The following is an 11,729-nucleotide window of genomic DNA, read 5'->3' on the forward strand; positions in this document are numbered from 1 at the left end:
TATCACTAGATTAAAATTAGAATTCATAATTATTTGAAATTGTTTGTGTTTAAAACGATCCAAACTATCAGAGTTACCACTTAAAACATAACCTTTATTACCACAGGGAATTTTAAACAGTGTGTCTGTGAGATTTGGAGTGCATATCTCAAACAACTTGTCTGAAATCACAACTGAAGTTAATCACGTATTATTAAACAGAAAGTTTTACTCAATAAAAAACCAGTCTTGTTTTTCATAATTTTCACCACAATTTTATTTTGTATTTACAGTCTTCTGTTTCTCATGTGAGCATGTTGCTGAGGATTGGGGGAATTAGGGAGGAGAGATGGGGTTTGAAGGAGAGGGATCAGAGGTCTTATAGGGACAAACATAATTAATAAAGCTAACAGGATGTGAAAGTCTTCCAGAAGAAATTCTTGCAGCCAGCTTTGCGTTCTCTGGGTGCCATGGCCGGGTTTGAGTTAGTGGATCTCTGCAGCTCCAGCCTCATTTCGTCCTGCTCAGCAGCCTGGGACAGATCTTCCGGCTCCAGGGCATCGTTCTCTGTCTGGTTAGGTTCAGAGAGCAGCTCTGCCAAGAAGTACTTGGCCAGTTCCTGCAAGGTGTAGGGGAGACAGAGAGAGAGAGAGAGAGAGGGAGAGAGAGAGAGAGAGAGAGAGAGAGAGAGAGAGAGAGAGAGAGGGAGGGAGAGAGAGGGAGAGAGAGAGAGAGAGAGAGGATGAGGGTGATAGAGAAGAAGAAATGGAAACGCCTAGTTTGAATAAAAAGATTCAACCGCAACTCAAACCCCAATTTTCACAGCTGTGCAATTTTTGTCACACTTAAAATCAGTTAAGGATATAAAAACAAGGGCTGTTGCTTTAATCAGCAAGTTACACAAAGGAGCTTTAAAAAATCAAATGTTCCTGCACGTTTTCTGCCTCTGTACGTTTAAAACACACACAGAAAGAAATAGCAGATCGTTAGTTTTGCAAAGATAAAACATGTGCCAACAGTTTGTTTCACTCAATTTCCATAGCACGAACTTCATACTGGGATTTTCCTTGCCGTTTTTACTAAGTCATCTTTGGGGAATGAAATCTTTCACAATCCTAAACATACTGTGTTCTGGCTGCAGAGTGCCCTTTAGCCCCTAGCCCCGCTGCATGGAAGGTACAGCTTAGGAAGACAGCCGCTTCAGAAGTCCGCGCTTTCAGCACCTGGGTCAGCACCTCCCGCGGTCAGCACCGGGGATAGATACCGTCATCCCTTCGAGCTCTGTTTCCCGTGTCTTGAAATTTTCTTGAATGCCGAAGAACTCACCTGAACTGTGACCGACTGCGCTGATCAGGAAAAGAAGAGGTAAAAACGGATTCCGGACTTTGAAAGTTATCCCGAGAGCTTTGGTAGCTGAGGGACCCAGAAAAACACCGACACTCGTCTGGAACACCTCTTAGGTCCACCCAAGAGAGCGGGGACAAGGCTAAGGGAAGGTTGGGGGTTTCAGGGGAGGGGAAAGAAGGCGTCGAGGGAGTATCCTTACCTGCTTCCCAGCGGCAGCAGCCAGAGACTTCTGCAGAAACTGACGGAGTCGTGGATCCGAGGGCGCGCCGGTGACACTTCCCAGAGCCAGGACGATGGAGAGCGCGGCCAGCGCGCACTGGAGGCGGCAGGACAGCATCTCTGCGGCGCCGGAGAAGCCGAGCTGGAGGGCGGTTGATCAAACTCTAGGAGCAGATCGCAGGCAGCAGCAAGGGCTCTGAACCTCGCGACTCCTAAAGCGGCTTGTGCGCTCTCCACCGTTTCCCCCCTTTTAAACTCTCTCTCTGACGTCAGACTAGGAGGCGCCCCCAGATCTCACCAGCGCTTTTACGCACCATTACCCTCGTGAAATCAATCACAGAAGTGAGAGGAGGCTACACAATCAAAAGTGGCTTATTAAAAAAAAAAAACAAAAAAACAAAACCCTGCGCGCACACAGACAGGTCCCCATGATTCCACACATGCCACACCATCTACACAATCTTTTAATGTTCACTCAGTGCTACGCACATACACGTTCCAAATTTCACTCACACACTTGCATATGTACACACTCAATTACACACACACTCACTCAGCCCCCGGAGAAGCAAATGCACCATCATACTCAGCTGCATACGCATAAATGTGTCCAGACAACACTATCCATCACCGTACGCAAACATTTTAGGAGAACCAAATGCAAACGTATATGTATGTGACAAGCTGAGATTCAGAAGCATTCCTCTAAGAACGGATTTGAGAGTGGAATGTGGATTTTAGGACTGAATCATCCCTTTCTCCATTATCTCTGTAAAGAGTCTTGTAGATTAAGATGTAATGGGACTCCAGAAGAACTTCTCTTTTCCTTACAGCGGAGGAAAGTACCTTAGGCTCATCCTCTATCCCTCTTAGCCCCTGAGATCCTTCTAGTCTACCTGCCCTTCTACAGTGACCAAAAAAAAAAAAAAAAAAAAAGTTAAATGGAAAAAAAAGTGAGATTGACTTCATTTTCGTCCTAGAAACTTGGAGCTAGAAAGAAATCTCAGAAACCATCTACTGAGCCTCAGAGTTTGAGCCACTGAGCCTGGAAATGGGTAGTGAAATTCTCTGGCTCACATAGTACACAGCTGGACCAGATCTCCACATTCCAAGGCCAGGGTCCTTTTCACTTAACTCTGAGTTTTCTAACAGATTCCTGGCCGGTAGGTGCAGTTTTAGGTCAGGGACTGCCAGTCTGGATGTACAAAAGCCCAGGAACCCTCTGAACATATGTGACCATTATTGTATGTCTCTGTGTGGGGAAAGCACCAACAGACTCTTAGATCCACTACTCCCGTACTCCCCACACGCATAGAAAGGAAGTTTGAGAAATGGTATTCTAGAGTTCTAGTTGTGGTCTGGTTAGATGTTTGCTGTCTAGATCATAGTTCTAGCAGCTTTTTGTTTTCTTCCCCTCACCCCAAATAATTCCTTATCAAGGAATGGCCAGCTAATGTCCTGGCATGGACTAACTGATCCCTGCAGGCTCTTCAAGGGATGACATTTTATAAACTTTAAGCTAGTAAAGGCTGAAAAAAATTACTGTATCTTCAGAAACCAGGTGAAGCAAAGAACTTGACCAAGCCTGTCACCAGCCAGGCATCACATATGTATTCTCATTACTTAGACCAAGACCACAGTGTTGAAAAATCAGGAGGGGTTGGAGGTGTCCTGAATGGCTTGAATAATTGTCACCATTCCCTTTTGAGTCTGTAAGCCAAAGCAATAAGAAAATGCACAGCAGGAAGTTCTATAGCTTCCAGGGCTTGGTGAGTCCAGACAAAGCTAAGCACAAGGAGGGCATTAAAAATCACTTGTGTGTTGGAATAATCTCGGACAGCAATGGATCTGGCATTGTGGAACACAACCCTAGGAAATACGTGTTATTTTCTCTGTAATCCCAGAACTCTCCTAGGCCTGTAGCTGGGGATTTGGAGTCTAGTTATAGCAACCCAACAGTCTCCAGGCACGCCCAAATGGTCACACATCTTCTACACGCAGGACTTGCCATTGGCAGCCCGATTGAGTAGAAAAGGAGGGTTTTCCTAAAACAGGAGCCAGCCAAAGGACAAATAGCAGCCCTTTCATTTCGCTCTGTGCTCTGAGATCTCTTCTGCCTCCCTCCCCAGACTCCTGCTCCTTCCCGTCCACATCCTCATTCCCCTCTTTCCTCTTTCTCCCTTTCCTAACCATCTCTGAATTTCTCCCTCAGAATCTTCCTTATTCAATCTTCTCTCTTCACTCCTCGTCCTCAACCTCTTTGCTGTACTTCCCTTTCCCCAGCCACTTTCTGACTTTGGCCTGGTTCAACCTGTCTTTTTCCCTGCCTTCTCTGCACGACTCCCTCCCTTCCTGCTCTGTTCTGTCGATAACCCTCCCAGTCTCTGCCTCCACTCCCTCCCTCTCCTTCCTCCATCCTTCTCAGCTGCTTCTCATAAAAAATACTCATGATCTTTAGTTAAGTACCTATTTGAGGATAGTAAAATCTGGGTTGCTTCCCTCCTACCTTTGCCGAATTACTGAGGCTGTGGATGAGATCACTTCTGGGCTTTTTTTTTGTTTGTTTTGTTTTGTTTTGTTTATAATTCTCACATTGTTAGAAGTCTAGGAACCACTTAAGAAAGAAGCAGAATCACGACAAAAGGGGACACAAATTCTTCCTTAAACACCCCTGTGGGCAAGTTTTGAGTAAAGGTTGATTTAGCACAAAGACATTTCAAACTTCCCCAAACTGAGCTCTCCACAGCCAGTCCCCAGGGCATTGCTCCCAAGTCCCAAACGCTGGGAGGGGGAAGCTGTGCATGGTTAAACAGGGGACCCTATTTCCTAGACCTTGGTCACCAGGAATGACTTCCCCTATCCTTATGCAGCCCTCTGGGGTTCACAAAGCACTTTCTCATCCTATACATCAGGACAGGCTAGCCCCATCTCACAGAGGTGGAAACTGAGATGTGGGAGCACGGTGTCTTACACAAGGGCACACAGGCAGAAAGTGGCGAGGTCGTGGGAGGCTGTTGATTGTCCTTAGAAACATTCACCCTCCCCTGACTCAAAAATGCCAGAAACACCTGGATGAGCTGTCTGCAGCTGGGATACGAGTGCCTCTAGGAGGCATGCTGGCTTCCTTCACAGGCAGCAATCAGGCCAGGATGTGATTTCCCACATCCCTGTGAAATGTGCATTTGGGGAGGGTGACTACCTGCCAGTATGAGGGGAAGACACTCATCTGAATAAGAAACAATAAAATCTATAAGCAAACATATGTTTAACATTAAGCAAGGCAGGGAAGCAGAAAGTAACTGTACTTGGAGTCCAGAGACCTTGGTTCTAGTTCTGGTTCTGCCACAGTCCAGTTGGAGGCTTCCTTTCTGGGCATTAGTCTCCTCATCTGCAAAATAAAAGGCTTGATAGGTAATTTTGTGGTTCCTTCCCGCCCTGGTAATCAACAAGTTCAAGTTGGAGGAAATAAAGAGGCAAACCACAGTACACTGTGATGTTAAAATGCTGTTTCTTTCTCAAAATGAGAACTTTATATTGGAAGAGTCTGACTTTTATGGAGCAGGAGGGAGGAAGTTGGGTGCAGTGGGCATTTTCACAGGCCTGTTAGAAAGAAAACTTGCTCTTGTGTCTTGCTGCTACTGACCTGCTTTCCCATCCTGGACCTCAGTTACTCCATCTGTGAAACTGATTCCCTCATATCCTTTCTATAAATAAGTACTGAGAATCTGCATTGCTTGAGAGGTTGATAATATAGTAGTGAACTAGATAAACAAAGCCCTGGTGAGAAAGACAAATCATAAACAATCAATTAATTAATTAATATATGTTCAAGTTGGTAAGAACTAAAGCAACATATAAAGCACGATGGTGAGGGGAAAACCCTTCAGAGGAGGAACAACTTGAGTAGAGACCTGAATGAGGTAAGGGAGCTAGCCATGCAAATATCTGAATAAAGGCATTTCCTTGTCAGATGGAAGGACTGTTCAAAGGCCCTGTAGTGGAAGCCTGCTTGGTACATTCTAACGTCAGAAACAAGGCAAGGGAACTAGAACAGAGTGGGTGAATCAGAGAAGGCTAGGAGATGAGGCCAGCAAGACAGGCCGGGACCATATCACAGAGAGCCTTGAAGATCATGGGAAGAAAATCATTGGAGGATTTTTGAGCAAGGGATTGACCTGAGTTGACTTTTTTAAAAGCAATGCCTTCTGCCAAGTGGAGAATAAACTGTAGGAGAGCAGAAGGAGATTCAGGAAAATAACTTAGGAGTTTAAGAGCCATTTAAAAGAAAAGAAAAGCCAGGATGAAACAGACATAATCTCCCTTAAACACCCATAGTCCAGCTGGTTGACTTGGCATAAAGGCATTTTATACTTCCAACCTGAGCAGCCAACCCCTGGAGCCCATCTTTATGGAAGAGGAGGTGGTTTGTGCACATTATTGAAGACTTTATTTTCCAGACTAGTTGAAACAAGAGAAGGTGGTGTTTGGAACACAAGTGATAGCCATGAAGAAGGTGAGGACTGGCTAGGTTCGAAGTTTATTTTGAAGTAGCGTTGACAAGACATGCTGATGGTTTATGCAGATCTCAAGTTAAGAAAACAAGAGGAAAAACTGCCAACAATTTCAAACAAGTGATCTAGACATTCCCTGCAATGATTTCAAGTTCCAAGAATTCCTGGGTGCAAGAAGTGGATTTCTGACAAAGATTTTTCCTGGACATTTTGTAAATAAAAACCATTTTTATTTCCCAGACAGCAGAAAGAATTAGAGGAAGTGAAGAGAAGCAACATGGAATAATGGGAAAAGCCCTGGACCAGATGTCTGAGGTCCTCGACTTAAGTGCTCAGTGTTCTCTTGCTTAAAATAAGCCTGATAATCCTTGCTTTTGCTAAAATATGATTTAAGAATCAGATCAGACAGTGTAATTGAAAGTGTTTGGTTATCCATATAGTGTGATAAAAAAGGTAAAGTCCTGTTTTTGTCATTGCTGCTGAGAGGGAGGCTGTCAGCCTACACCAAGGGGTGACACTCAGTGAACCAGCCTCTGGAAGCTGGAGTGTCCCCGCTGATACTCTGACCCCATGAGGCAGACAGGCCTTCCTCTTGAGGGCACTGTAGGTGTGACCTGAAGGTCCAAGGAGATCCCTTTCACAGAAATGCAGCAGATAGGTGCTGAAATTCATTCATTAGAATTAGTATATTAAACTATTAAAAAATTAGACTTCTATATACTTTTCCTTAGTACATTTCCTTAGTGCAAAAGACATAGTGCACTTAAACTTGATAGTTATTAACACTTTAGTGTGAATTTCTATGTAGAATTGTCTTCTAGCCTATAGCTGCCTAAAGGCAGGTTTTGATTTAAGTAAAACTGGGAGGAGATCAATTTGGAGTAAGTGACCCATCCAGTAGAGGGCAGACTTACTGGCGTGCGTTGCTGGGGGTGGGGGCAGGCTGGAGTGAGCATGGAGACTGCTCTTGCCCAAGGGCAAGTGTGCTCGGGTGAGGATACCATAAGGACCTTTTTTTCTATAGAAGCCTACCTCCATGAAGCATGCGAATGAGGACTTGTAATTCTCTGAGAGCTTCTGTTAAGCTGGACTTCAGCAGGAAGAGTCCCAGCTCGTGCCCCTAAAGCTGCTGGGGGTAGACAAGCCAGACTTTCCTGCCAAATTAGCTTTCACCAACTTCCACAAAGCCTGGCCTAAAGTCATCATATTAAATAATGAAGAGTGAAGGGGTCACTGAATGAAGCCCATGGGTGGGTGAGTGGTGACACATCAGGCCTCGTCTCCTTGCAGTAGGCTCCTATCTGGTCTCCATCCTGTCACTCTCCAGCTCAGAAGCTTTCAATGACTCCCCAGTGCCAACCAGTTCAAATACAAATACATCAGCCTGACAATCTTGTTTCCGCAGACCCTGGTCTGAGGTCAGTCTCCCTCTGTGTCACTCTTCATCCCATCCCCCTAGCCCCCTGTCCTTCGCTGTACACACCCTGCAGTTTCTTACATCCATTTTTATGTGCATGCTCTTCCCTCCACCTGGAATACCTTGGACCCATCTCAGACCATTAACATCATACAGTTTATTTTAAGCCAAGAGCTCCTCATTTAGAACCAATATGGCCTCCAAAGTATGTCTTTTGTGTGTCTACTAGAGACCTTCACAGATTCCTTTCTATCTCTAAGGGCAGAAGCCTTGTTTTGGTCATATTTATATTTTCCTCAGAGACCATAAACATGTGAAGCACAGAGTAGTTGCTGAAAAAATGTTGTCTGAGTTGGAGACAAACTTTGTCTCCTTACATGAGATGTCCCTGTGGATTCTGTACGTAGAACAAGCATCGTGAACCTCAGGTAACTGAGGACAGTATCACTTGACCCCCAACCCTAGGGAGCTGATACTTTCAGGAACACACACCTGTTGATCCCTTGGTCATCCCTTGAGCTTCAGCAAGAAAAAAACCCATAACATGTTAATGTAATTGCTCCTACCTGCTAAGAACTAACTGAAGTTGTCACATGAACATGCTAATATAGTCACTGAAAACATCAGGGACTTCACTGAAAGGCCTTGGGAGGACACATCCATCGACCACTGAAGAAGACATGTGTCCCTGGTCCACAGCAGGAGTGAACAGTACTGCTAACTCACCTCTGTGCAGGGTTTCACATTTGATTAAGTGTGTTAATATCAAGCAAACAAGAAAATGGAGGCCTCAGGTTAGACAGTCAGTGCATAGCTGGCTGATGTCAGAGCCCTGTCTGCCACTCCGCTGTCATTCTATGACTTCTGCTCAGGGCTCCCCAGTGAAATGAAATTGAACTGGCTCTGCCCACTGGGCCACCTAGAGAACACCTCTCAGTTCTCTTTACCTATTTTCCTCCTGAAAACAAGGTGTTAAATCTCAGATCTTCCATGAGCCTTCCCAGTGCAGTCGGCAGGGGAGGAGCTGTCTTGACCAGCTGGGTCTGAGAAAGGAGGCCGGAAACCAACAGTCCTGTCCCTGAAAAAGTACAGGATAGATGGCGAAGTTCTTCTTCGGGGGGATCCCGAGAACTCTGCTCTGAAACAGCCTGATAAGGGCTATCTAAACACAGATATGCTCCATGGAGTGAAAGCATCCCTATGGTAGCTCCAATTTCCCACACTCGGACAATGAGCACTCATGCAGACTGGTGGATCTTAGCCCTGCCTTCACACCAAGTTTGTCTGGGAAACGTTTTAAAAGCGTAGATGCCTGGGATTCAGCTTAGAAGATTCTGACTGTAGTTTTTGAGAGCTCATCTCTAGTCTGCAAGTAGAATTAAGGGCTCGACCCTTCTAGAAAATGATGGGGTCACACACCACTGCCCACCATGGCTCCTCTCTCATCTCACTCTGCTCTGTGTCCCTTTGTCTTCTTTCCCCACCTTTGACTTGGGACTACCCTTGTCGGGACCAGAGCACCTGCTTTACTGACTTCCTGGGCACAACCCCAAGAGCTAAGGGCAGAGGCAGGACAGGGGCCAGAAGTGGATCCGTCCACAGACTAGGACCCTCAAAAGCACCGAGTGCCACACACCTGTGTTTCCATACAGGAAAACTGAAGCCAAGAGAAGGAAAGGGTCTCTGAAAAACCACACAACGAGTGTCAGAGACAGATCCTCTGGTTCTCTTGTTGGATGTTCTTTCTGTGCTACAAGTGCACTGGAAATTCCTTGACTCCCTTCCACCCAAGTGGCTGAAATCACGTAAGATTGGCAGCTTCTGTCCTCTGTCTCACCATCAGCCTGAAGCAAAACCCCATTCCCTGATATCCTATAGAGAAAGCTTTGGGGATTCGTGTGTTGAGCTTTCACGCTTTGTGTCTCCATCTTTTTCTCGCTGTGCATTTCCGAATGCTATGACGCAATGGACCTGCTCCTCAAGGCCATGACTGAACCCGGCTGCTTCAGCTCTCTAGAGGAAGATGTTCTTAAAACTGAGCTTTCCTGCCCTCTGCTGGCCAACTGGTAGAAGACAATTTTAGGGCAGGATTTTATTCATTCCTTCATTTCCTCGACCAGTGTTTGGTTTTGTTTGTTTTTTTGTTTTTTGTTGCTATTTTTTTAATTGAGTTATTGGGAGTTCGAGATTTGTAGATACCGACAGGCATATGTAGAATAGATAAACAAGATTATACTGTATAGCACAGGGAAATATATACAAGTTCTGGTGGTAACTCACAGCAAAAAAGAATGCGAGAATGAATATATGTATGCTTATGTATGACTGAAAACTTGTCCTCCACCAACGTTTTTAAAGCACCCACTAGGCAGAGAGCACTGTGCTTGGTGCTGGAGTTGCAAAGAAGTACTCAAACAAGAATCTCTTCAGTCAAACATTTGATTATTGGAACATTTTGCCAGACACTACCAGGGAAACAGAGATGACCAAACCTCAATCCTTGATTTCAAAAAGAAGTTGCAATCTGGTAAATTACACAGATTTTTGTCAGATCCATAGAATCAAACAATTAGTGCTAGAAGGGACTTCAAACCCTTTATAACCCTCAGTAGTCATTACAAGCTTCCCAAATTAGGTCTAGGGCTCCCTACACACACCCCACGGGACCGCCAAGGCAGGGGGAGGGGACCTGCTGCAGGGATTCTGTTTCACTGAACAGTATTCCACCACAAAATTCCATAGAAACAAAGAGCTTGAAGGAGGACGCAAAGTTTAAAAACCGCAGTTGTAATAGAAACAGTCCTCCCACATTTAACCTCACAAACCTGTACTCACAGTTGATGTCACATTTACAGCTGGTCTCACAGGCACTGGCCTGATCACCTTTTTGCACTCACAGACCAGTGGACTCTCACTCCCTTTGCAAGGTCCCTCCAAGGAGGCCTCACTTGCGTAGAGAGCTCCCTCTTGCTATTAGCACCGTTGCTACTGGGTCTGGCCAGGGCTCCCTGGCCCCCAGGTCGCAACCAAGGACACTTCCCTGGACCACCACTCTTTCCGTGAAGCTCTAAAGTACCAAGCTCGCATCTCTTACTCTAGTGGCTTTCCAATTTTGGGCTGCAGTTACATAATAAAGACATTTTATATCATAATCCAGTGCATGCACATACCCGCCCCATGTTTCTCAAAACACTATTTACCTTTATCACTTGCAATCCACTCTGGCATTTTCTGTTCTTTTTTGTTTCTTTTTCTGTTTAATGCTGGTCATGGCCCACTAAATTAACTGTGGCCCACGGCTGAGTCATAAGCCTCGGCTGGAAATGCACTACCTTGGACCGCGGCCCACGTGCCCTGCCCTCTGCCTTGGAATTCCCAGGCTGCTGCTCTCCGCACTGCGGCACTCCTTACTGGGGTGCCAGGCAACAGGCCCTGCCACCTGGGGTGCTGGTGCTCCCCTCTCCTCTCCTCCCCACCTTCCATCCTTTTAGAGGGTCTCACAGCTGCTTTAATAGCTAGGGGTCTACACTGTTAAGGGATTTAGGTCCCTGCCTGTTAAAGCAGCTGTGTTTACTAACTGCGGTGGGTTGAATGGTGGCCTCCCCACCCAAAATGTATGTCCACATCCTAAACCCTAGAACCTTGGAATGCAACTTTATTTGAAAAAAAGTGTCTTTTCAGATATAATTCAGTCAAAGATATCAACATGAGGTTATTCTGGATTATCTCAGTGGGCCCCAAAATCCAAAGAAAAGTGTACATATAAAAAACAAATGAAGAGACAGAGAAAGACAAATATCATATGATGTCACTTATATGTGGAATATAAAAAAAAATGCAAATTTTATTTACAAACTAGAAATAGACTCACAGATATAGAAAACAAACTGTGGTCACCAGGGGGAAAGGAGGGGCAGCGGAGGGATAGATTAGGAGTTTGGGATTAACAGATATACATTATTATATATAAAACAGATAAACAAAAAGTACTTACCATATAGCACTGGGAACTATATTCAATATCTTGTAATAAGCCCTATTGGAAAAGAATCTGAAAATATGTATGTATGTATAACTCAATCACTTTGCTGTACACCTGAAACTAACACTGTAAATTGACTGCATGTCAATTAAAAAATATGAATTTAAAAAAAAACAAACAGATGACGAGACACAGAAAAGGCCATGTGATGATGCAGGCAGAGATTGGAGTGATGCAACCACAGCCGGAAAATACCTGGAGCCACCAGATACTG

At 45.0% G+C, this 11,729-nt stretch overlaps 1 protein-coding gene across 1 annotated transcript; it reads right to left on the reverse strand.

Annotated features, from left to right (window-relative positions):
* Positions 1 to 231: 231 nt before the first annotated feature.
* On the reverse strand, positions 232 to 1,769 carry SST (somatostatin). Its single transcript, XM_031453028.2, has 2 exons — positions 1,526 to 1,769; positions 232 to 598 (listed from the first exon to the last, which is right to left on the reverse strand). The coding sequence occupies exons 1-2, from the start codon at positions 1,661 to 1,663 to the stop codon at positions 386 to 388; spliced, it is 351 nt and encodes a 116-aa protein (XP_031308888.1). The 5' UTR covers positions 1,664 to 1,769; the 3' UTR covers positions 232 to 385.
* Positions 1,770 to 11,729: the final 9,960 nt, after the last annotated feature.

Source organism: Camelus dromedarius, chromosome 2 (genome assembly GCF_036321535.1).
Source record: "Camelus dromedarius isolate mCamDro1 chromosome 2, mCamDro1.pat, whole genome shotgun sequence".
NCBI lineage: Eukaryota > Metazoa > Chordata > Mammalia > Artiodactyla > Camelidae > Camelus > Camelus dromedarius.